Source organism: Choristoneura fumiferana, chromosome 4 (genome assembly GCF_025370935.1).
Source record: "Choristoneura fumiferana chromosome 4, NRCan_CFum_1, whole genome shotgun sequence".
NCBI lineage: Eukaryota > Metazoa > Arthropoda > Insecta > Lepidoptera > Tortricidae > Choristoneura > Choristoneura fumiferana.
The window spans coordinates 19,720,066-19,747,708 of NC_133475.1; the positions used below are offsets into that span (position 1 = coordinate 19,720,066).

At 37.0% G+C, this 27,643-nt stretch overlaps 1 protein-coding gene across 1 annotated transcript; it reads left to right on the forward strand.

Annotated features, from left to right (window-relative positions):
* The first annotated feature begins 557 nt into the window (after window positions 1–557).
* On the forward strand, window positions 558–27,633 carry LOC141427216 (uncharacterized). Its single transcript, XM_074086440.1, has 32 exons — window positions 558–605; window positions 1,013–1,263; window positions 1,717–1,997; window positions 2,451–2,606; window positions 2,837–3,157; window positions 3,715–3,898; window positions 4,519–4,757; window positions 5,116–5,305; window positions 5,397–5,583; window positions 6,262–6,359; window positions 6,543–6,722; window positions 7,165–7,349; window positions 8,266–8,433; window positions 9,168–9,308; window positions 9,675–9,759; window positions 10,774–10,971; window positions 12,404–12,628; window positions 13,979–14,265; window positions 15,979–16,110; window positions 16,651–16,842; window positions 17,168–17,515; window positions 18,342–18,525; window positions 19,048–19,286; window positions 19,743–19,926; window positions 20,142–20,331; window positions 21,361–21,461; window positions 21,985–22,164; window positions 22,614–22,798; window positions 24,226–24,393; window positions 24,763–24,903; window positions 26,281–26,356; window positions 27,291–27,633. The coding sequence occupies exons 2-32, from the start codon at window positions 1,015–1,017 to the stop codon at window positions 27,492–27,494; spliced, it is 5,898 nt and encodes a 1,965-aa protein (XP_073942541.1). The 5' UTR covers window positions 558–605; window positions 1,013–1,014; the 3' UTR covers window positions 27,495–27,633.
* Window positions 27,634–27,643: the final 10 nt, after the last annotated feature.

Genomic DNA, 27,643 nt, shown 5'->3' on the forward strand with positions numbered 1-27,643 from the left:
TTTAACCAAACAAAAAAGATTATCATTTCACAAATGTTTCAGGACAACGCGTAATATGAGAGTCAGTAAAATGAATAATGAAAATAACATGAATATCTTAAAATATTGTATTATAAATAAAAGTAAATAAGTACCTATTTTACGCTTATTTAATCTTACGTTTTTGATGACATTGAGAAAGAGTTAGGTAAAGAAGAAATTTTAGGTACTTGCAATATTTGGGAGCTTCTTGCTCACAGAAGAAGGGTAACGGTTAGCCTGAAACATGTCGAGCTATACTCGATTTCAGACTTGAATTATTTATCCGTTTTGTTATAATTTAAAATGAGTGAGTCTCATGGTAGTTTCATGTTCAAAAATTCAATATTAGGTAAATTAATAAAGATAAAATTCTGAATTCTAGAAAATATAAGAAATCATGCTTCTTAATCATTACCCCTTTCCAATTTTATTGATCTTAATCTTTCATCAATAAATTACGATAAAATGGCTTAAGATATAAGATAATTTTTAATCTGATATTGTACCGTTTAGTTCTTAATTAAATATTTACTATTGCCACTTTATCTACGTCTATTCAGTGTTGAGGACATTTTCGTTGTCAGGTTTGTCGAATTTTTATACTAGGTACTTTTCCTTTGGCTAAAATAAAAATTCAGTTTCGTAATTAGGTCACTTTTATTAAGGTAAGTACTTGTATATTTTAAATACTGTATTACTATTAAAGGAGTAACATTAGACATTATATTTTATGTGACGTAGACCGCAATACATTTACTGAGCTCTTGATATTTCAACGCATCAGAATCATTGCTATAGGAAGCTTATTAAAGGTAACTAGTAACAACGCGTAATACTATTAACTGTAACTCATTTGAAACTGTTATGTCAAGTAAAACGAATATAACTTCTAACTCCATCTCAGCTAGTAGGTAATACTATTGCCAATCAACTTTAAAGAACAGTCAATCACTCAATAGAATATCTTGGAAGAATAACGTGTTTTTTGCAGAAATGTCCCAAGTGTTTGCAGCCTTGGTATTAGCGCTTCTAGCGCTTGCAAAGGCAGATAATCCAATCTCCTTGCAAAGGGAACTTGATCCACTGACACCATCATCAGACGTGATCGCTAATGCAGAGACAGTCTACCGTCTTCCTCATACTGTGGAGCCGTTGGAGTACGACATTTACATTGATTTATACTTCGCCGAGAGGATTGATAGGCCGTTCAGTTACGATGGCAGAGAGTACATTGTTGTGCAAGTAAGAATTTGTAATTTTATTAACATAAACTACATAATAATAGTTAAAATTTCGCTCACATTGCGAAATATTTGCTTTTTTTTACAAAATATTATAAAGAACGTCGTGGTGTCTTTTAATTATGATATGACATAATGGTCTCTCAAGCAGAGAATCGTGAGTTCAAATTCAGGTTCATACCTTTAAGTTGGTCGAAATTAATGTGCAAAATTACATTCAAAGTTTACCATTAGCTTATTTGAAGTTTCCAATCCGCACTGGGGCCACGCGAGAACTAAACGTGAAGCCAATCATTCTGAAAGGAGGTTTGTGCCCTGAAATGGAACATATACATATGGAGATGATGATGATGACACTGGTCGTACGCCTCCTGCAACTGATACTATCATATTCCACGGTTCCATCACACACTCTATTTAAATACTCTTTAACTGGTTCTCTATTCTCTTTCAGGTCGTAGAAGAGAATGTAACTCAAATTGTGCTGCATGCGAACGTTGACAGAATAATCGCCGTCAGCGTACTAACAGAATCCGGGAGCCCAGTGGCTGTGAATGTTAATGAACCCTTTACTTTACAGCCTCAGTACCATTTCCTTATCATTAACTTAGCTAATTCTCTAACCAATGGAGAGAAATATGTTCTCTACATAGAATACAGTAGCACCATGAACGTTGGTCCTATGAAAAGAGGAATCTGGAGAGGAGCTTACACTGACGCTAATAATGTTGAAAGGTAAATACAATGCTTTCAAATAACATGGGTAGAAACTTTGATCATAATAAGATTACAGATTTAAAAAAACCGTACAGTCTGAACAAAAAAAATCATTAGTTCATTTAAAAAAATCAAGCTGTGTATTCACAGAGTACAGCCCCTAACAGACAAATAGCCTGCCTGCAAATAACCTGAGACCAACTAACGCTTGACCGATTTTTATTATGTGTTGATATGCAATATATGTATGTCTATTGTCATTCCGAGTTTACATTTGTATGTTCAAACGTTATGGAGATAGAACGAAAATTTTACGTTTTCTGTATGAGTATCCCCGTTCTTTTCGTTGTATCCGGTGTTTATTCTTCAATTGCTTGGTCTGATATCACGAAAAGATCAAGTTTGTATTAAATACTACAAACTTACCACTTACTCTGTGTCTCACCTTCTTTTATTTATTTAATTTTTCAGAGTATACGCAACCACCCACTTCCAGCCCTATAACGCGAGGCAGGCCTTTCCCTGTTGGGACGAGCCTCTGTACAAGTCTACCTTTAAGGTCCATCTCTCTAGACCCGGTAGCTATAACGGCGTCTATTCCAATACCCGCATTGGATCTACTGATGTGTATGTATTTTGACTACTGTGACTTATCCTTTTTTTTAAATTGCTGAGATAGAAGTTTACTTGTCATTGTTATGAAATTTGATAATTTGTGTAAAATATCATGAATTTCGCATTATTTGTTTGAGATGTTATTTTAACAACAATGTTCCAACCATGGACCATTAATAAAACTTATGTAAACCAAAACCTTGAGCCCTTCAAATCGTTCAAAATAATCACATTTTTTACAGCCTCGCTGACGGCCGAAGGCGCGACAATTTTATGGTCACCCCTAAGATGTCATCATATCTCGTCACCTTTTTAGTCAGCGAGTCATTCACAGTTATCGCCCAAGACACTTCATTCAGTCCACCTATCAGGATCATCGGCAGATCCAACACCGTTGGCCTCGGAGACCATGCCTTAGACTTGGCTGTCAAGATGACGACGTTCTTTGATGAATACTTCGAAATTCCGTATGAAACGCTGCATCCTAATTTGTTGAATGACCACATCTCTTCTCCCGATTGGGCTTCCGCCGGTACCGAGAACTGGGGAATGGTTAGCTACAGGTAATATAATAGCTACAGATTATTGTGCGCTAAACATCTAGGGTAGGTAAACAATTCGTATTTCTAATCGTGAAGAAAAGATCGACACGACTATATGAGAGCAATATACTTACACAAGATCTGAGAAAGAATACAATTTAGAATTATTTCCGAGAACTTGTTTCTGTCATAAAAATGTAACTATCCTTTTTTAATATGAGAGGAAGGCAAACAAGTATGATGTTGATGATCCGACCGATTTCGGTCATGGTGGGTGACCACTTCTACTCCTAGTTATTTTGTTTGGTGCTCATGCGCTCTAAGATGGCTTCCATAGTATTCCGCCCGTGATTCCAACAACTCAATGAGAGTCCTTGGTCTGTGCCGGCCTTTAAAGACATTTTAATTTTATCTTTATTATTTTGTAATAAACATCGAAGTATTATCTACACAGTAAATATAATTTTGAAGAAACGTGCCTCGTTCTAATACTTGGTTAAAGCCTTTTTTCAAATGATTGGATAGTCACATGTTATTATATTTAAGTTTGATTCACTACCCAAGTTCTGATTTCACAGAGAACTCTACCTTACTCTGGACGCTCGTGAATCGATCATGTCCAACGAGCACTACGCAGCCACTTTGGTCTCCCACGAGCTTGCTCACAAATGGTTCGGGAACTACATCACCTGCTACTGGTGGAGCAACACTTGGATCAATGAAGGTTTTGCTAGCTACTTCGGATACATTGCCACTAATGAGGTAATATAATTATCATGTATAGTCTGTCAAAAAAGAGAAGAAATTAAAAAGTGGCAACACTCCCCTCCCTTCCACTCCCTTTTTGGTTTGACAGGGTTAGAAAGGGATGACACTACAGTGTTGCCACTTTTTAATTTCTTCTCTTTTTTGACAGACTATATGAGTTTCAGTAATAAAAAAACCGGGCAAGAGGTAGTCGGACTCGCGCACAGAGAAAAAGGGTCTAGATAGACGGACGGACGGACAACAAAGTGTTCCTATTAAGGGTTCCGTTTTTTCCTTTCGAGGTACGGAACCCTAAAAATGACAAAAATGAACCCTTATCCTCTCACCACGTCTGTCTTTTTATCTGTGTGTTTATGTGTCTTGGCTTAGAGACTAAGACTCTTAGCAATAAGAAACTGTAATTTGGCATTAGTATAGGTACATATATAACGAAGCCATTAACGAGCCAATAGTAGGTTCATTATCGGTTCGGTTCGGTTTAATATCTATACGAAGTACTCGTAGTAAAATTGTCCTCAAGTCTCAGATATGATGACGAGAATAAAATATAGCTCGCTTGCTAGCTACAGCTATGCGTAGAGACTTGAGTAACAATCCCTTGTTTTAATTTTCAGATGTTCTCCAAATACGAGTTTGATGACCATTTCAACTCCCGGTACCTCCAAAGCTCCCTATCCTTTGATTCTGGAACCGGTACTGTTCCTCTTAACCACGATGTCAACACCCCAGCGCAAGTTACCGGCCATTTTGGCACTATCAGCTACTCCAAAGGCGCTGCCTTCCTCAGAATGATCGCTGATATGATCACGCCGGCCACATTCAGGAGAGCCTGTACAATTTTCCTCAGGAACAAGTAAGAGGCACTGTTGATTTGTTTTAACAGTGATAGTTAAGTACAGTATTTAATAATGCAAAACTGATACCTACCAAGTTCTTTTTTGCCCGCTTGCTTAATTAGGGTTAAATACGCTTTTCGAGTGTATGTATGTATATTTGTATGTATGTTTATTTGTTTAGTACTTTCTGTAGCCTAAATGGCTAGATGGTTTTCAACATATAAGGTATCATTAGAATCGTCAAAATATCATATTTACATAGGGCATTTGGTTGTGTCTTGTGTTGTTGTGAATAAATACATGTATTCTTTTTCTTTCTAATTTACTTTTTACTCAGTTCTAAAAATACTTTATTTACTTTTTCAATTGTTCCAGTGCTTTCGAACCTACAGACCAATACGATCTCTACAATGCCTTTGCTGACGCGATATCACTTGATAACACTTTGAGTGAATACCAAGGTTTTGACTTCGCTGAATATTACCGTATCTGGGTGAACGAACCTGGCTACCCGATTCTGCAAGTGGATATAAATCACTCCACTGGATTAATTTCCTTGAAACAAGTAATTTATTTTGAGAATAATAATAGTAGAATTAATGGATCGTTCATATGAAAAAAGTCGAGTTTGTTAACAAAAACTTGAATGATTCCAGGAAAGATTCTTCTTAAGTGCCAGCGCTACACCCACTGGACAAATTTACCCCATCCCCATCACATATACTACAAAGAGCAGTCCTACTTTCACAAGTTTGAAGCCTACTCGAATGATGACAACAGAAACCTTGGAGTTTAGCAAGACCGCTGGCGAGGAATGGGTCATTTTCAATAACCAGCAGCATGGTAAGCTTTTTGCTAAAGATGCATTAAAATCGGGCATCTCAATTGTTCTTTTAAGGCTTATCATCATCATCATATCTGCCCACTGTTGGACATAGGCCTCCCCCATAGACCTTCAGTTACCTCGGTTAGAAGCGGCTTGCATCCGCCGTAAACTCGCGACTTTAACCAGGTCATGCGTCTACCTCGTTGGTGGATGTCCTACGCTGCTCTTGCCGATCCGCGGTCTCCACTCGAGAACGTTTCGGCCCCGACGGCCATCTGTTCTCCGTGCTGTATGGCCTGCCCATTGCCATTTCAACGAACTAATTCGCTTGGCAATGTCGGTAACCCTTGTTCTTCTACTTCTTCTACGTATCAAGGCTTATCATTTTGTTTTAATGCTACTTCTGAATCCTTCTTGTCTAACACATTTGGAAAAGCAATCGTTTTTACCGCTTCTTTCTATCACAAGGTGAAGGATGAGGGTAGAAAGAGATGGTGAATGAGACTGTGAGCGCCCAGGCCTTAGACAACACGATCACTGATCCGGTCATTTATAGTACACAGATTTCCAAGTATCGCTTTAGCAAATGTATCATCATAACAGGGAATATTTATGGAATACAAATTAACTTTAAATAATGAAATAATAATAATAGGAAATTTGTATTATATTAATATACTTTTTGTATATTTCAGGTCACTACAGAGTTATCTACGATGATCGGACTTGGGCTTTAATTGCCGAAGCATTATTGAATGAACCAGATACCATTCACTACGCAAATAGAGCACAAGTAAGTTCTTATTCTTTATTAACTAAGTTGACAGTTTCAAGTTTCATGAATATTGGTGTGCTTATCTCTACTACATTGATTGAACAGGACTCTAACACACGCCTGTTTACCCATAAATTTAAATGTTTTTGGATAAAGCTCTACTTATGAAATCAACAATTTGACCGCCATTCCACTACTTAGGTTGTCGACGACGTCTTTGCCCTCATGAGGTCTGAGAGGATGAGCTACAGCTTCGGTTTCAACATCCTGCGATTCCTTCGCAACGAGAACAATATGCACGTGTGGGATTCTGCCATCACTGGATTTACCTGGCTCAGGAATAGATTGAGGCACATGCCTGAAAAGCAAGCTGAGTTTGACGTAAGTAAATATAGACATTACTATCGTTACGTTATTTTAAAAAAGTAGTTTGTAAAAGTGTTTGACTTCTAAAAACGCTCATCAGACTAAAAAATTATTAGTACTTGGATATCTCTAATAGTTTAAGGTACTTCATATCTTCGCAAACCAGGTTTTGAAAGTTTTTCTTTTATGTGCGTACAGCAATTTTTCCTTTATCCGGCTATTATCGCCATTTTGGGTTTATAGGTTTTAGTAAATTATGATTCTCGTCAATTTTTAAGCCACAATCTTGCTATAGTCTATTTTTGCTTGTCTGTGCTTGATTTTTACACGTATTTCTATGGGTATTCGTCTTTAGTCACTAGGAGAACAGTAACCTTTGAAAATTTGTCTTCAGCCTTCATATATTACGATTATGACCTATAAACACCAGGATATCAATTTTTACATCCTCTTTCAGGCATTCGTATTAGACAACATGCAACATCTCATAAACACCGTTGGTTTCAACGTGCTTAGCACAGAAACTCCTACTGATACCATGAACCGTCAAGCTGCTTTACACTTCGCCTGCTTGCTTGGCCACGAGCGATGTGTTGCTGAGTCTAGAGATAGATTCGTTGCGTTGAGAGACAATAATGCATGGTAAGCTTAATAGCTATCTTTTATTTAAATCATGCATTGCAATGAGGTTCAGTCTTCAGTCAAGGCAGATATTTGTATGATTAATACGAATGTTTAAATCGTTATCCTCCTCATTATCTCATATTCCACCCATTGTGCTGGGCACAAACTTCTTTTAAGAGTACCGTAGTAGTACAAGCTTGACATGATATTTATTTACCAATAACAAGCAATTTAAAAAAATATATAAAACGCCTCCAAAAAAAAACAACTTAACATAAAATAGCATAATACACAAGAAATTAACAGTAAAAAAAAGGAGACAAAAAGAACATCACCTCTTTTGGACCGCAAGTGCGATCCGCTGGGATAAATACGAACCAGCTATTTATTTATTTTAATAGTAGTTTCCATTTGAGCAACAAATCTCTAAGGCCGTCTTGCAGGAAAAAATAAATCTAGATTTAGTAGTTAATCCAGGCTTAAGCTTGACAGTTCCATACAATTAGACACTACTAAACTGATCTTAACGCTAACTCGAGATTTATGTGTTTCCAGCAAGTAGCCATTAATCTCTATTCTAGGTTTTAAATTAACTTTGTGTTGTGTTTTACATTAGCATTGTATCTTCAGTTTGTGAGTCCGACACAAGCTTGGCCATTTTTTTATTATAATAGGAACATGATCACTTTACACTAACCATAAAGGAAAATACTGTAACGCCCGAGCCGAGAGTAAATTCTCAACAACATTGTTCCCAAAGATGTTTAGGATGATATTATGTCATGGCTGTAGTAATTTCATCATCATCACCATCCATCTTAGAATTCCACAATGAAACACAACTTGCCAACTGCTTTTACCGGTTGTCCGCGATCCTCACGATGACGTCGCGATCATCATTTTTTAGCTTTAAATAATGACCTTTGATCATCAGGGTTGCCGGTGGAATCCGTCGTAACGTGTACGTGGTGGGTGTGCGAGAGGGAGGACAACAGGACTTCAACTTCATCTTGTCCCGTTTTCGCGCGTCAAACCTCGCACACGATAAGTTGGAGATGCTGAGAGCTATGGGAGCTACAAGAGATCCGGCGCTTCTGACCAGGTAACGGTGTTAGAATACTTAGGGACCAATCTTTTCCCGTATCATAAATGGTGACTGAAGGCTTTAAGGTGAGAGCGTAGTAGTGCCATCTATCTTACTACAAACTTGAGCAATGTGGTAAGAAGACAATTGGAAACAACCCCACTATTTACCCCAGAAATTCGTTATAAAGATTCGCTACCAATCCTCAACCGAAGAGCAGACCACTCGGTTATGATATGAGTATAGTAAATTAACAGAAGAAAGAAGCTATACAATCATAAACGTAACCTAGTCGTGTTTGATCATGGTAGTATCGTTTTAAGTACTTCTCCTATTACTTGTTCTGGTTCTGTATTTTTAGTTAGATCTATTTTGACTAGAAATGAAATCCAGTCTGATTATAAGGCTGTCTGAAAAATATTGCAAAATATTTCAGAAGAGGGTTTGGTTAGTTTGACTGAACAGCCCTATAAAGATTTTTCAGTGATTTTTTTATTACAAATTTAGTCACACCATTGACGCGGTACACTTTGAATGTATTCGATTAGTGCATAGAAAAATTAAACCATAATCAAAAAATCACAATAGAATCATCTGCTGGAATATTCAAAATTAGTTAAAAGATATCTATATTTTTGCATAGATATAATCTTTCACAAACGTTACTTGCCCGAGTCAAGCCTTTACTTAGTTGATGATTAAGTATTTCGTACTTAATAGAAGTTAAATGGAACATTTTTTTCCGCTGCAAGATATCTGGAACTGACCCTGACTGATGAAGTCAGGTCCCACGACAAGGCCAACTCCTTCAACTACGCGCTCCTTGGAAACAAGGAAAACGCATACACCGTGCTGCAGTTCGTCAAGAACAACATTGATGAGATGAGAGTTGCGTAAGTGACCATTTTATGTTGGATATCATCATCATCATCATCGACCTAATTCTAAAGAGATTGTATTCCAAATTTTTCATCAGTTTCTGCTACTGTATCTTTCGTAAATCATCATTTTATCGTAGATGCTGTAACTGCAGTCGTTACTCGCTTCAATTTACTCGCTCTCGGTAAAAACTTTACCTAAACCAATTCAATTAAATATATCAAGGACTAGGTTTATTTGTTTAAAAAAATTAGACTTTTTCGTAACCAATTTTTGCAGCACAGCAACTAATGATTTTCGCGCAGATGAGGTGGCGGTTTTTCGGATTAGATTAGTTTTCTAACATTTCGTGTCCTTTTATTTTATTTTGTTCTAAACAGATATGTCGAAGACGCTCCTCCCACACCAGTGCATACATGCCTGTCCAACCTGGCAGCATATCTTGAAGAACCTGAGTTAGTTGAGGTATGAAAATTGAAAAAATAATTAAGAACAACAATCAATGATGAGATTAAATTAAGTAATTGTAAAAGTTTTTTCCAGTTATGCGTTAACATTGATAAATCTGTTGATAAGTAGTTTATCAAACAAGATTACTTATTATCTTGCATTTACGCCATACAGCGTAACAGCTTTAATGCGAAAAAGTGTTCTAGGAATGCACCAAAATATATAATAAAATTCCGAATACTCTTAAGGAATTAGACATTGCACGCTTTAAGAGAGCATTCAAGTTGCTGCTGACTAAGAAATGTTACTACAACATACAACAATTTTTAAATGACGATGAGTTGTAATGAAACTTGCTCTTCTTGTCTTACATTATTTGTGATTGGTTTTGGTTGAAATTTCGCTGACATTGTTATTTTTTTATTCTTTTACTAATTATCATATTTAGTGTGGATTATCCCTTCAATTTAAATATTCATTAATGTTGTTGCATGAATGCGTATTTGACATTATAGATTAACATTTTGCTGCATTCTTATTATTTGTAATATTTGTATTAATTAGTGAAGCATGGGATATATATATAATACGCCTGCTACATAGTGTTCGCAACATGATTTAATTTTAAGACCAATACCAATGTACCTATGTTAAACGAAATTTCTGTTCTGTTCTGATTCTGATTCTGATTGGTTTTTACAAGCTTTTATTTTATTTCAGTCATTCCAGTACATTTAGGGAAAATAATATTACTGTCAAAATAAAAGCAATGTGAAATACATCGTTCCAATCATTTTATTAACTAGAAATTTGGTGTGAAAAACAAGCTTATAAAAGCTGAATGTTGTGGATAGTTTTTTAAGCAGTTCAATTATTTAAACAATAAAAAAGTTACACAAATTACTTTATAAGCAGATTGATTTGAAATTTGATACATGTTCATGTTTTGATACAATTCTACACATCCAATAACTATGCCATACTCGTACTATGGATCCTATTGTAAGTAAATGAAATGATTTTTTCTAGTACGAGGAGTGGCTGCGGTCAACACAAACGGGCACTCTTCAGTTCAACTCTGCTATATCTGCCATTACTTCAGCGAGGAACAATATGGCCTGGGGTACAGCCAATGCCGACGTCATCCTAGGCGCAACAAGAGATGACGCTACTAGGGTAGTAACATCATTCGCCACGTTACTTACTTTATCCCTATTGGCTATTTTTGCTTGAGAAAACAATAGTTTGTAAACTGATTTCTTAAAACTCAATGTTTTCGTCGTTTGTATATGAATTTTCCTCGAGGATTGTTAAGCAGTTTGCAACCTGATTCTAGCAGACGTAGAAAAATTTAATACGAGAGGAATTGTGTGTTGGTATATCACAGGTCTCGGAATGACTAAGATCAGGGTTTGATTACTAACCCTGGCTTTATATTTTTTGAATGTTTTCTGGTATAAGTAAAAAATGATTTTTTTTTTTAAATAAAATTTAATATTAATATGATTTGTTTCTTTTTAATTTCCTGGAATACGCATACCTCTTTCATTACAAATTGATGAGATAACGAAAAATACCTAATCGAGACGTATTGGTGGTTTATCTTTATTTAGTAGTACATTATCGTTTTAGATAACAGTTATAAAGCTTATCATATTGTGATTAGTACGGTTTCAATTGTATCCTTAATTTGGTGACTGATGTGCAATAGGAAGGTAAGCAAAGCTTAGTCTATAATTTGTTTTAATTTATTTCCTAGCATTAGAGTTATTGCGTGCAACTATTGAACAATTTAAACTATCTATACTCAGTACTTTTCATTACATTTAAAGATAGTTCGAATCGACTCACGATGAATTTGCAATAGCCCCTTCATAGCTTGACACTTTTGTTAATACCTCATGTGAGCATATTATCAAAAGCTTACTAAAGATTATTTTCAAGGATCGGAAAGTTGCAATTTATTTCTTATGTAACTCTATTTCGTATTGTAGAAATGTCCTTGCAATGTTACGATATAATTCAATTACAAGCGTGGATGGTAAAAAAAAATTATACTCATGAATAGATCCTAAATTGTCGTTGTTATGCATCTGTAAGTAAAGTAACGGGCGTTGTTACGGTAATTCATATCGCGTGATTACAATCAAGTGGCAATGATACAGCGAAAAGTAATTTTACGTCATTCTATTGGTAATTTGACCTATGGCCTTGCAAGCAGAGGGACAAGATAGGATATGAAGAAATGATGATGATGATGATGAAGTTCCTAATGTACCATGTAGCCTTCCCACATGGTTACACCCTTAGCCTTAAAGTTGTTAAAGGAAGATCTTTACGTTATGGGTGTCTATATAGTTAGCGGCTTGCTTTTGCTTTACATCAGGTGACCCACCTGAATTTGCTCCCTATCTTATTTAAAAAGTTGTGCCTAATACTACGTACAACTACGTACGTACTACGTACGTGTGTACCTATGTAGGCTTCGTAGAAAAATCCCATCTTTAATTAAGACTCTACGTGAATTCTGCTTTTAAGTCCTAACGATTGGGCTTGGCGTTGATGAGTCGGTAAGTCAATCAGGAATTTACTAATCACTGTTAAAATCTTAGATTATCTAGTGGACACTTATAATTTCAGCACCATGTCACTCCTTAAGCTCCTAGTGCTGCCAGCACTTCTAACAGTAGCCATAGCAGAGCTTCCTGTTGACGTAGAAGAAATCCAAGAACTTGTATACAGAAATGAAGTAGACAGAACTATATATCGCATTCCTGATGAATTCGATCCTATACATCACGAAGTTGAAATAATACCTTACTTCGAAGATGAAGGTGACAAGCCGGCATGGAGTTTTGACGGAGAAATGACCTTTGAACTTAAGGTAAATTTAACTACAGCATAAATAGATGATTTTACAGGCTTGCCGTAGTTTGGTAAGCTTTCTTATGCCCCACGTGTTACGAACCACCAAAATTGGCTATAGCAAAGGGAAAGCTTATTTTCAACTCTCTGGACTTTTTAAGCGTTTGAACTGGGATTTTTAAGTCATATTTTATTGATTCAGGCGTTACTTTGCAGAGGTCCACATCCATAGATTACATTTTATAATAATGAAGTTAAACAATTACTTTGCTCAGCCGCGACCTTATGATAGCTACGTTTATGCAAGACATATTGTGTCAATTTATTATAGTATTTTATTTTGGTCCTTGGTACATTTTTTTGTGATAGCGAAGGTGTACTGTAAAAGATTTTTGTAAATTTTGGTAAATTAGGACTTTTTCTATATTTTGGTAATAACCTCCTTAACCTAGTTGATTTCTCGTTCAATATAAAGGGAGGCCTTTGTCCATTAGTATATTCAGTATATTTGTTTCCATAACAATTTACATTGTGTCGGACAATACATATCTATAAACATGACATGTATATTACAGAATATTATGAACACAATTCTAGCACACAAATTAACAATACCATAAAATTTGAGCCACTTTGGGACCACTTACAGGTATCCAGACACTAATTAAAATAAACTGAAAAAAAAAACAGCAAAAAAGAAACCGAACAAAAGTCAACATTAATAGAAAACCTTTTTTTAATAAAATTAGGGATAACTACGAGTAAATTGCACTTATTACTTTAGTTTTAGACTACTAGGTACTTATTTAACTTTGAAGGTTTAAAATATTATAATGCTGACTAGGGAATTAGGAACATGCTTCTTATTTAATTTAATATTAATTATTATTATCTATGAAGTCACTGACTTCGGAAATAATAGCGTTTATGTCGTCTGCAAATACCACAATACTAACATCACTACAGTGGACGTCTTCCAGCTGATGATGAATATCATCATCATCATCCCAGCCTACATACGTCCCACTGCTGGGCACAGGCCTCCTCTCAGATCAAGAGGGCTTGGGCCATAGTTCCCACGCGGGCCCAGTGCGGATTGGGAACTTCGCACGCACCATTGAATCGCTTCGCAGGTTTGTGCAGGTTTCCTCACGATGTTTTCCTTCACCGCAAAGCTCGTGGTAAATTTCAAATGTAATTCCGCACATGAATTTCGAAAAACTCAGAGGTGCGAGCCGAGGTTCGAACCCACGACCCTCTGCTTGAGAGGCGATAGGTCAAACCACTAGGCCACCACGGCTCAATGAATATTTGATTTGGATGATGTATAATTACTTCATAAATTATTATCAAAAAACTGTTGTTTTAGCCCAAATACGACAATCTAACGTCCATCACGCTGCAAGAGAACGTACGATCCATAACTTCAGTGACTCTCACTGATTCAGCGGGAAGACCAGTTGCTTTGAACGAAACTCTTCCTTTCGAAAGGATCCGGCAGTACCACTTCCTCAGGATCAATCTGAAGGAAGGATTTACTCTGGTCAATGGAGAGAGCTACTTCATCCACATCGTTTACGTTGGTAACATCAATGAGACTCCTTTGTCAAGAGGTGTCTTCAGGGGAAGTTATACCGGCAGTGATGGCAGGCTCCAGTAAGTATCTACATTTATTTTTAAAGCTACAGTACGTCTGTTATTCTCCAACCCTAGAACTATTTCACAATAAATCTCGATGCGATTATGCGATATCATCGTGACTTTTTCGGTGAAAAGGTTCAACAGTTTGATTCAATAATAAAATTATGATTGACGTCAGGTTTTTTTTACTAGATTTTTTTTAACTGCAACGTTACTATGTAACGAACGTACCTACGTTAATTGGGGCTTAAAAATTTGCTGTCTCTTTTCGACCACTGTTGAAATTCGGCAAATATAATTGCAAGTTTAGTAACGATATTATGATTCGGTAGTAAAATACTAGTGATTTGGCCAAGATCGTCTCCGCAGGACGGAATTGTTCAACAGTTAATGGCATTGACTTGAAACAAAGTAATTAGGGATATATAATTTTGATGACAATGCTAGTAGATGGACGGACGGACAGACCGACAGACATGACAAAACAATAAGGGTTCCGTTTTTGCCATTTTGGCTCCGGAACCCTAAAAATCGGAGACAAAAAAGCTACACAGAAAGAAAGAAAGAAAGAAAGAAATCATTTATTGCCACAAAAAAAAAATGAACAGTTGAAAAAAAAAAAACATACCTACACTAAACCTAACCAGAAGACAGTTTTTTGTGGCAAAAGGAGCGGACTCAGCATTTGCTGCGAGTGCAAGCGTAAGCCTGCATTGCGCAGCGCTGATTTTCAGTTCGCCCCCCCCCTCCCCGCACTCCTTACCGCTTCAACAAATAACAAAAAGCGGGTAGACTTACTTAACTAACATGCACCTTAAAAATAACCGAACACAGCACAACTCTATACGAGTATGATAGGTTCATACGAGAAATAGTTTTATTGAATCATTTAATTATTGATTTGATTTCGTTATCATAAATAGCGTCTGGACTAAGATAGCCACTGACCTCGGATATTGGGGCAGCTTCGGGAAATCCAAATGACGATATTACACACAAACAACATGCAAATTCATATCTGATGGGTCAATGTCAACCACGCAAGGTTATCTAATTTCACCAGTCTTAAATAAAAATCTAAACACGACTTAATTTATATACATCCTTCCTAATATTATAAATGAGGACGTGAGTTTGTTCCAACTTCACGCCCTTACTACTGAACCGATTGATTGAACCATACAGTTTTATATGAAACACAATATAATTAGAAGAACAAATTAAATAAATAGGGTACTTTTGTACCGAAAAAAAAAGTTGTTCCCAAGGGCGCTCGATAAACGACTTTTTTGCAGACTAAGTCATGTATCATCTACTCGTATTTGTCTGTTTGTGTTTCTGGCTGTCCTACTGTCTGTTAACTCTTCAAGCATAAACCGTTGAACTGATTAAGATGAAATAATGTCTTACTTTCGTGATTTTCACTCATAGTCAAAATACCACGCACAGGACACACACACAAGTAATATTTTTACCTCGAGGTTTCGGTACCATTACAGTGCCCCACCACATCACCACCGTCATCAGTGACCACGGCCACTGTAATGTTGCCGAAACCTCGAGGTAAATATTACTTATTTTATTTATTTATTAAAATTACATTTGTACCCTTACAGCTAAAGCCAAACCGGCACAAACTTTAAATACTTACGATAATATCTAGGTGAGTTACGCTATAGAGCTCGCAGGCATCTGATCTTCCGCCACTCTCTTGCACTCGGTCATCAGGCGCCCTACAGTGCTCGCAAACAAGTCTAGGTGCGGCGCCGCCACGAGCACGGAGATGAGAAGCGCGAGCGCGCGCGCGACCGGCGCCTGCGCGTGCGCTCGCGTGCACCTCGCCGGCACCGCCAACAGCGGGTGACGCCGTACACGAATATACTGGTCCGGGACAAAAATGCGCACAAATACGTTAACGAGATGAAGACTATCGATCTGGTTTCTTACAATTTTGATTAAAAATTTGGCCAGAGATAGTAGTCTACGCAATTTTAGTGAGTCGTAACCTAAGTGCTCCTGTAGAAATAAGGTAGGGTACATGTAGGGATAATAGAAGTGGACCCTCTTGTACAGTGCTCTTAAAAATTTTTACTTGTGTGTGTTAGCGTGATAAGTCCTGTGCGTGGTATTTTGACTATGATTAAGATGAAATTTTATATTATGGAGATAGTTTGAATCCCTGGAAAGGATATTAAACTATAGTTGTTATTCCGGAAAATTGCGTAGTTCCCGCGGAATCGCGATGAACGTTATATTATAAATATGAAAGTAACTTCCGATGCTCTTTGCTCTGACTTCGATCCCCAGGCATAGCATATCCGTGAAAAGATATATATTTTATGGTCTTCAGCACATCTGTAAACAAAGAGTTATCTTCATCTTCATCATCTTTACCTACAGTTGGTACGCTGCAACCCACCTGCAGCCCGTGAACTCGAGGCAGGTGTTCCCGTGTTTCGACGAGCCTGGCTTCAAGTCTACCTTCACGATGATCATCACCAGGCCTCTGAACTTCACGGAAACCTATTCTAACTCACGTAAGAGAGTCCAACACAATATAAAGTGGGTTATGCTAGAAGTATATAGCAAGAGGTGACAATTTGACGTGAGGTGATATTTGTAGGGTTATTTTTTAACTGACTGCTCCATAGAGGATTGTGTTTTTGAGCGTATGTATGAATGTAAGTATATTTCTTTGGTTCTCTCTGTAGGCTAAGCGACTAGATGGTTTTTAACAATAGAAGTATCATTAGATCGATCAAAACTGTCTAATCAAAAGTCATTATATTACGAGTATGTATGTGATGTGCTGCATTTTATTCCACATCTTTGCTAACCATCAGGCATGGTTATGGTCGAACGCAAACCTGTGTAAAATGTGTTAAAAAAACGTATTTAATAATTATTGTGACTAAAGTTCAAGTTCCATTTTCTGTTCATTTTGCAGCCTTGGAAACCGCATTAGAGAAGTCTTCCACACTACACCCAGGATGCCTGCTTACTTGATATCCTTCCACGTGAGCGAGGAATTTGCAGTTCTTGCTGACAACCATGATCGCGAAAGACCATATCGTATCCTTGGTAGACCCAACGCTGCCGGACAAGGGGAGTACGCTTTAGAAGTTGGACCACCAGTAACGAAGTGGTTGGAGGATTACTTGGACATCGGCTATTATACTATGGGAGAAGATATGAAGAACGATCAGATTGCCGTTCCCGACTGGGCGTCTGGTGCCACGGAAAATTGGGGATTCGTAAGCTACAGGTTCGTTTTTAAGATTCAGTCCTCCCTTTAGAATTTAGTCCGTGTCATACTGAGACCATCATAGTTCCGACACGTAGCTTTCTACGTAACAAGATTGGGCCCGGACATACATCAATACTAGTGCAGTTCTAGCTAGGCTCTTGTAGTACAACTAAGTACTAAACAAATAGTTAATTAGTTCATGATACTGTACCAGAGTGAATTATTTCCACCCCATTTTTATACTAAGAAGAGTTAGAGTTAGCAATCAAACTAAATGGGCTCAAAATATTCCAAAAAGCTCCGATTGACCGACCAGCCAAGCGAAAACTGAATCAAACTGGACGGTGTCTGAGTGAGATACAAAAAAAGAAACGGACCTTATATTGAAACGGGAGCAAACTATCCATAGACACGCGAGACATAGATAGATAGATAAATAGATAAAAAACTTTATTCACAAACATGCCATGACAATTGTTCAAAAACAAACGATTAAAATTGTTGCATATAAATTAAGTTGTCACGGCACAGCCGCGAAAAGGCGCCGACTCAGAAAGTGCTGCGACATTGCTGTCACAGACAGATATTTAGATACGCGCTAGTGTATTCAAAGCAAAGAACTAAAATTAACTAGACCTTTGCACAATTAATTGTAGTATTTGGAACCGATTCTTTTAGTGAGTAAATATGCACAGTTCTAATAGCACGGTTCTGTACAAAAAAAGACCAAAAAAGTTTTAAAAGATTCAAACTAATCGTGGTCTACTTCATTTTAAAGACTTTATATTACTAAATAAAAGAGTTCCTTTTTTGACAAGAAATACAACTAATGCTTTTGTTTCAGGGAGGTTCGTCTTCTGTACGAGGAGGGTGAGACCAATGCCTTGGACAAGATGTACATTGGAACCATTACAGCCCACGAACTGGCTCACAAATGGTTTGGGAACCTCGTCACCTGCAGATGGTGGGACAACGTTTGGATCAACGAGGGTTTCGCCAGCTACTTCGAATACTTTGCCATGGATGGCGTAAGTTATATACAACTTAGCCTTTATCTGCTTCGCTCGCATTAACCACTGCACCTGAAATTTTAGTATCTGGTACAAAGTACCCGCAGGTATCCTCAAAAATTACATCACAGTCTTTATTAACGCCCGGTCCATATTTTAAGTATCTAAATTTAGCGGTTCAGATTTTGAGATTTTATACCAACCCCATTTCAAAAACATGCTAAAAATGTATTAAGCATTAAATTATATTTAAATTTTTATTGCAATACTTGAACTAAAATAAATCCGTCGTTTTTTTGGCAAATTATCCAATCCGGACTTTAAAATGATTATGCATCAAATTTCACCGATAAGTGAATTGCTCATGACTATAATTGTAAACAGTGGCTTGTTTCATTTCCTTACCTTCAAACTTCTTTAGTAATGACATTAAATTAACTGTATTGCTCTTGATGCCCCAAATAAAATAAAATGTATTCCCAGCACTCTGTCTATCTCATGAAGTAGAAAGAGAAATCTATATGATGTAATTTTTAACAGGTTGATGAGAAAATGGAGCTAGCAGATCAGTTCCAAATCATGTACGTGCAATCAGCGTTGTCTGCTGATTCCTCCGCCGCCACTCGTGCTCTCCAGCATACTGTGAACAGCCCCGCTGAAGTCACTGGCCACTTTACCGGCATCAGCTACTCCAAGGGCGCTACCTTCCTCATGATGCTCAAGTACTTGTTCACCGAAGCTACCTTCAAGAAGGCGTTGAACTTGTTTTTGATGGACAAGTAAGATATGTTCTTATATCAAACTAATTCCAATGTCTTCTAGTGAAAAAAAAAATCTATCTTGAAGATGCAAGATTTTATACAACAAATAAAAAAAAGTAAGCGAACGCTTTCATCTGTATCTTCAAAAGCTTAAGGTGTTTTGGTGAGAAAAATATACCTCTATAAATGACATTAAAAAAAGACGCAGATTGTTTTGTTAACACTTCGTTAGTTACATGGTTACATTTTAAATTATTTTTGTTTATTGTTTTCTTTTTCGCCACGGCCGGAGCTTGCGCTGTTTTCGTATTATTTTATTAAACCTACTCATCCAGTTCTTGCCTACTTTCTATTATTTAATATGTACTTACTATGCACTATTATTTATGTACTATGTCTTCGATTTGCGATTTACCAATAGAAAAGTCCAGTCAGAGCCATCATAACTAGCACTAAGATACCTACTCTTTCAAGGTCCTACGAGCATGCGTTCCCATCGGATCTATACGATGCCTTCGCACGTGCGGTCCGTGAAGACGGTACGACAGTGAGCAACGTGAACGTTGAAGACTTTATGCAGTACTGGGTCGACGAGCCAGGATATCCTGTGCTGAATGTCGATGTCAACATGGACAGCGGCGTCATCACTCTTAGCCAGGTGCATGGGTGCTAGAAAATATTATACTCTGAACTGCTATTCCTAGTCTTTGAGAGAGGTTTGAGTCTTTATATTAGTAATAAAGAGTCACAGAATACAAAAACACTAACGATACAACATGCTAAATGAAGGATCCATGCGTACTAAAAATGCCGGGATTGGATTTAGTCTTGAAAGATGTTTGGAATGTAGCTTCTGCCAACTTAATCTTCCAGGAACGTTTCTTCATCAGCGCAACTGCGACACCAACCAGCCAGGTCTGGCCTCTTCCTCTAACGTGGACCACTGAAACGACCGCTGACTTCGACAACCTGAGGCCTTCCCGTATTATGTCGGGCAGCACTGAAACTATCCAGAAAACTGCCGGCACACATGAATGGGTCATCTTCAATTTGCAACAGAGGGGTATGTATCACTAACGCGATATTATTTGGCTAAAGTTTTTCACGTGGATCCCACTCCGAGAACCAATCGTCGGACACGCTTGACAGTGACCAAAATATCCTCCTACATCTAAAATACATTACGTCACATTACAAATCCTACACAAAGTTTGAACGTTGGTGTTTGTAGCTTTGAGAATGTAAAGTTTTGAAAAGGACAGAGACTTGTCAGTCGTTCTTTGCGTGAACCTATTTAAATAATAATTATACTATCGTAGTTGTTGCTTACGATTTCATCTATACTATTTTGGCAGTTTTAGAGAAAGAAAGAAACATTTATGCACTATTCGCAAAAATTTACAGCACATGCAGTATACAGGTTAAAAATAAAAAGCAAATGAAAAAAAAAACAAGTCTGCGAAATCGTGAAACGGTCCCAGCTCAGCATAGTGTTGGACGAGCAGGCCAACACTGGTCTTCCGCTGTGACCGTTTGGCGACTTCACGGAAGGTGACAATAGACAAGCACGACGAAAGAATAATGTCTTACCTAGTCATCTATCTATCTAATTAATACCTTTAAACGAGCAATTCTTGTGTGTATATAGATTTCGATGAAATTTGGTATATAGGTGTTTTCGGGGATGACTAATCGATCTAGCTTGGTCTTATTTGTGGAACGCTTATCATCGATATTTAGCGAGCAAAGGTCGGTCGCCAGGTATTTATATTAATTCGTATATACATCATCCTGGTTTGGTAAAAGAAATTGACTACATAATAAATGTGTCTGTAACTGGCATATCTATAGGTATATTTTTACAAGCTTTTTATTTAACTCTACTTCGTATATTATTGGTTAATTTGATCCGCTTTCAGGTTTTGAAATTTGGATTACATAAAGTAATATAGGTTGGATGACATTGCAAGTAAAGGCATTATTTATTTATTTTTTGTTGAAATCTGGATAATCTGTTGTAAATCTTCTTTAGCAACTCGTTGATCCGAATTATTCTAGACGCTGCGCTGTACTACGCTATTTCTTCTTTTAGCTGGTCTATACCGAGTGAACTATAACACTTACAACTGGGAATTGTTGGCTGCTGCCCTGAAAAGCGATCGCCATTCCATTCACTACTTAAACAGAGCACAGGTAAATTATTTGAAAGGCTTTATTTATCAAGTTATGTATAATTTTAAATTCAACAGTATTTTTGGGTGCGTTTTTGACAATAAAACTGCAATTTAACTTATAACATTCATTATGTTAGTTTGCTTAGTGATACTCAGTACCACAATACAAGTGCAGTCAACAAAATGTTCAGTCAGTAAAAAAGCTTATTTAAAAAAATATAATTACGAAACGTATTATTAAGAAATTAAAGTATTCTAATGTATTGGCAAAAATAAAAATTTGCATGTTTTAACTCTTAAGGCAGAGGCGATTTAGCGACCACTTGAATTGAGTTGGAAACTGAACCTTATTCATTTCAAAATACGTCACAATTTCCATTGTAATTATTGAAAATACGAGTAGCTTTAAAAATATTCTTTGTCAGGTATTCGATAGCTGCTTTTGATTCTGTGGTAGTATGCTCCAATAAATGGGACCTTATTAAGGGTTAAATGTGTTTTACATGATTTTTCATACATATCATTCTAAAACTTTTTTCCAGATCGTTGACGACGTCTTCGCCCTCATGCGATCTGAACGTATGACGTATGCCCTCGGCTTCCAAGTCCTGGACTTCCTCAAGGACGAGGACAGCTACTACGTGTGGTATCCGGCTATTACTGGTTTTAACTGGCTCAGGAACCGGTTCCTCCATCTGCCGAATATGCTGCAGCAGTACGATGTGAGTTGTGATATTTGATTCGTTAATTGTATTTACTTATAACGCACATATTTGTTTCCCATGTTCATTGAATGTTGACTATTTCTAGTGCATGTTTAATGAAATTAATCCTGATTACTCACGTATTAAATCTAGTTTATTTCTAGTACAATTTAACACAAGGTAGTTTTACTAGCAAAATTTCGATTTTGACTCGTTACGTTAATGGTTGACAATTATTCTACCGTTCGTTTAATATTTTTATATTCTTCAAATATTGTTGATGGAGAAATCTAAATACTAATAAAAAAATACTTTAGTCTTTGCCATCGTCAGTATCTCTTTCTACTAATAACAATTGTCTCCCTCACATTTCCCTTTCAAGGAAATACTTTAAACTTGCTTAAATTTTTCTACTACTCAAATTAAGTAAATGATTTATCTTAATGATTATCATCTACCATCTCTAGAACCTCGTATACACCTTCCTTGACACCGTCATCGCTGACCTGGGCTACAACGTCATCCCAAGCGAGTCCCTCACCAGGACTCTGAACAGATTCTTCGTGCTGTCTTTTGCTTGCTCCATCGGCCACGAGGGCTGCGTCAACGACGCACGCGCAAGATGGACTGCGTTGAGAACCAATGGTGTGAGGTGAGTTCTGTTGTATATTTAAAGGTTTCACGTAATTTTTAGGATTTTATAGCAAAAAGGTGACAGTTGAAACTCTTTTATATTTCTACACAACTACAGTTCTGTTTAACTTTTTGGAAATGACTTAACCAATGTCGAATGACATCGCAGCCCGAGTATGATTAATGATTATGTACTCACGCTGCAGTCGTAAATGTGCAAGGGTTGTCAAAAATAAAAAAAATATAAATTCGATTTTTCATCATCCTAGCCTTTATCTCAGAATGTACACTTTTTTCCACTAAATTGATTGTTTGGGTTTTTTTACTTAAGAGATCGTATAAGTACCTAGTTGCCTTTATTGTTACCATAAAATAAAATTAAATATTCTATAATTTATAGCTGTTGGTTCTTCGAAAATAAATAAATAAATTTGACACATCAAAATTTAGTTTAGCGAGACGCTGGCACTACCTAAATACAACGTGTATCTGACTGACTGACGCTGAGTCAGCACCTACTTGTGCCCCACAATATCACATGGCTCTCTTAAATTAAAAAAATATTTATTTTACTTTCGTAATTTTTAATTATTTTTAATATATTTTTTTAAATTAAAATTCTGGAATTCTCGCCTGTACTTACCCCTGCCTGCCTGCCTGCTTTTTTTGTATTTTATACATTTGTTTTTGTAAATTTGTCATAGTAAAGTTCTTTTAGGCCATGCTTATTTTGAAAGAAAGAAAGAAAAGAAAGAAAGAAAATACATTTATTTAACGCCATAAAAACAAACATAGAACAAATACAAGACATACATGACGCTAAACAGGTCCCCACTCAGCATAATGCCACGGCAAGCCGTAGCGCTGATTTTCAGTGAGGACCTTATCTGAAAACTAACTTAAAATAAAATAGAAATTTTAAAAAATACTTATTATTAAATTGTATAGCAACACCGGCTTAAACTGTTCAATCGTGTGCACTTGAATTGTTTTAAGTCACCGCCAAAATTTTTGTACATTCTACCAATGTTCACGACGTCATTTAAATTTGATCAAAAGCGCGCAATTAGGTTCGCTTAGTAAAATTGATGTTCCACATCCTTGGCACTCAATTTCCTAAGGATATTAAGGCATTACCGACGATTGGTATTTACTGGCGCCATTTTGTGAATGGCTGGTGGTCACGCTATGATGCCGGGATTTATTGGAGTAATTGACGTGATTATTGGAGCTATAATAGTACACCTACATTGATGAGATAGACAAAGAAAAATAACTCTCCGTGGAGAAGTTGGGTAAAAATCGGTCAAGTGCAAGCAGAGGAATACTAGTAGTAGCGGAGTATTATATCTCATAAATAATATTAATCTCAAAAATGCAAAAATTTGTTTGTGCACTATTAAAAAGGGATTTTTTACAAAAAACTAATTTTACTTAAATCTTTAGCGTGAACCCGAACCTCCGGCGCCACGTGTTCTGCGAGGGTCTGAAAGCAGGTGACTACCAAGACTGGAACTTCCTCTACCAGCGCCGTCTGAACTCCAACAACATGGGTGACTCTGTTGCCATGCTCCGCGCCTTGGGCTGCACCAGCAATGTGCAAGCTGTTAACGAGTAAGTTTTCTATTTTTTATAGCGCCACTTCATAATTGAAGGTTGGCAGTCAATTCCCTTAATCCCGTCCTGAATGTAGACAGCATAGAGTAAGTTTCGACCATTATTATGTCTTAAGAGCGGTAAGTAAGAGACTCTATTAGAAGCCCAAAGTCGAAGACGACGGCTGTCTGTATCCAGGTTAGCAAATTTTCCTGTACAATATGATAGCACTTCATAAATGATGGAGGTCTGAGGTAACAAACATAAAAAAATCAACCGAACGTGACCTCTTCTTTTTCTTGAAGTCAGTACTATTTTAGAACAGCTAGTTTATTTAAATTAGCTCAACGTCTTTATAACCTATATTATTTAAGGCTTTATTTTCAGGATGTTAGAGAAGATCCTGACTGATGACGTGAAGGCTCAGGATAGGGTCAACGCTTTCACTTTCTTGTACATGGGCAACCGCGCCAACGCCAACTTGGCTCTAGAGTTCCTCAAGGAAAGGATCGACGACGTCAGAAGAGCGTACGTACTTATCATATTTAGTATGCAATTTAGGTATGAATAGGTCTGCGTCTTACAATTTGCTCCCACCTACGCCCATAACCCATAACATACCATAATTTATTGAATCTGGCGTTACTTTGCGGAGGTCCATATTAATGAACTAAAACAATTAATTTGCTCACCCGCGACCTTAAATAGGATAGCTACGCTTATGCAACACATAAGTGTTCATGCAGTTCCTCCACCTCCACACTGTAAGAACACACATAAATCACAGAAACCCATCTATCACCACCACCACACTACACTGACGCGTTTCAAACTCAACCATAGCTCATCTTCAGAGCAAAATAACCGTATACTTTGCTATTAGATGTTAGAGCGTAGCTATCATAAAGTCGCGGGTGAGCAAATTAATTGTTTTAGTTGATTCATATCATAACACACCATATTTTTTACTTCAAATTGATTTTATTTGCTTCGGGGTCGAAAAGTTCTCGAATGGATAGGTACTGTGGATCGGCAAAGAGCAGCGTAGGACGTCCACCAACTTATGGCCTACGTCCGACAGTGGACGTTCTACGGCTGATATGATGATGAGAATTTGGTTTAACTTTAAAAAAAAACTACATTTATCGATTTTTCAAATTCGCCTGCATCATACGGGAAGACAATAACAGATCGATGAGGTTATTGATCAAGATTTTTTTATCTTCCTCTAACATATTTGTTGAACTTAGTAAGATCGTTTTAATATTTACAACAACTCATGCGTTCATGATTTTTGTAACATGTTCTCATTAGAAAAAATATACTTTTAAAATTTTATGAATATTATGATTTCAGCTACTGATTAAAATTTGATATGTATCTTCATCTATTTAGTTACTTTCATTCATTTTTAGTCTCGTTAATTTTTGCTTACTTGTGTAATCCGTAAATTGTGATAAAATACTACGAAGAAAGACACCCATAATTTAATAAGGAACACCTACAGGCCCACTTTGCTTTAACGCAGTATTTTCAAATATAATCAAGATTGCATGAAACTGATCTAATAATATTTTGCAGTGTCGTCCTTCTTTGCAATCTGGCTGATATTTGACATGTTCTCAAAAGTCGTTTTATATTTACAACAAATTTTTGTAACATCTCAAAACTGAATTTATGATTTCAGCTATGATTATTTGATTCATGTTTAGTTACTTTCATTCATTTTTAGTCTCGTTAATTTTTGCTTACTTGTGTAATCCGTAAATTGTGATAAAATACTACGAAGAAAGACACCCATAATTTAATAAGGAACACCTACAGGCCCACTTTGCTTTAACGCAGTATTTTCAAATATAATCAAGTGACTATTGCATGAAACTTTGATCTAATAATATTTTGCAGTGTCGTCCTTCCCGCCTGGTTTGACAATATCATATCCAATCTGGCTGGATATTTGGACGAGGAGGGTCTCAATGAAGTGAGTATTTTACACACCTTATTATCATCCGAAAAAGGAAGCACAATGATTACTATATCAGAAATGTAGTTGCAAAGTTCTTCATTCTTTTAAATGAAAAAAAGTATCAGATTTGACCCCACACCTCCAATATGGGTACGCACTAGAGGCGCCATACCAACTTGAACACTGGGAATCCGACCAACCGGCTAAAAATGGAAATCGCATGCATACGCTATTCAATGGTGTATGTGCCATTGATGATATTCTTGAGTAAAACAGGGTTTTGCACAGTTTAGCTGCTTTATTCTGTCAGATACGAAGGAAAAACATACATAAGTTGGAAAACCCCCGACTTTTTCACTTCAAAGTTCAATATCTCAAAAACGGGTAAGCCGATTTTGATAAGTTATGTCTAAGAACCATCGCTAGAAACCAAATAAAAAACTGCATTCAAATCGGTCTACCCGTTTATGAGCTACGGTGCCACAGACAGACAGACATACATAGCGCTCAAACTTATAACACCCCTCTTTTTGCGTCGGGGGTTAAAAACACAGTACTGACATAACAAAAACTCAAAAGACCATAGACTTTATTGCTACTCTAACAGCCATCTATTGCAACAATCAGAAGATTATCAGATGATTTATTGAATCAGGCGTTACTTTGCGGAGCTTCATTACAATGAACTAAAAGCAATTACTTTGCTCACGCGCGGCTTACGATTGCTAAGTCTATGATACAAATGTGTGTTCATTTAGCTCATCCGCCTCCACACTGTTAGAACACACACAAATTCCTTCAAACGTTACTATCCCCACCAATGGCCGCTGACGCGTTTCGAACTCAACCAGAGTTCATCCTCAGACCAAGGCAACCGTGCTACCAGATCTTAGATTAACAGACTTGGCAGCCAAGTTTATTTGTTTCTATTTAATTCCTTTTCTTTTAGATGGAAGAATGGCTGCTGGCAAACCAGGCTTCGATTCCGGAGTACAACGTCGGCATAAGCGCTATCACTTCAGCCCGCGCCAACATGCAATGGGGCTCTGACCGCGCAGACAACATCATCTCTGCTGTCCGAGGATCAGCCACCATCGCAGTACCTAGTATAGTTCTTCTGCTGACCACTTTGTTGGCTTTGTTGAGGAACTAAGCCAGCGTCGCTGCAGCTGTAGTTAAAATATGGTGAAAACGAAATAGAAGAAAAGTGGTGGGAAAGATAAATAATTTGTATCGAAAATATAAGTATATTTTCATGTTAAACTTTATTTATTAAATTATTTAAAGAAAAACTTTTTATAA

Excerpts from the sequence above, each read along its gene's own strand:
- LOC141427216 (XM_074086440.1), top strand. The coding sequence starts at position 1,015 with ATGTCCCAAGTGTTTGCAGCCTTGGTATTAGCGCTTCTAGCGCTTGCA. Across the intron at positions 6,723-7,164 it reads AAAAGCAAGCTGAGTTTGAC|GCATTCGTATTAGACAACAT; the intron begins GTAAGTAAATAT and ends ATCCTCTTTCAG. Across the intron at positions 9,760-10,773 it reads AAGAACCTGAGTTAGTTGAG|TACGAGGAGTGGCTGCGGTC; the intron begins GTATGAAAATTG and ends GATTTTTTCTAG.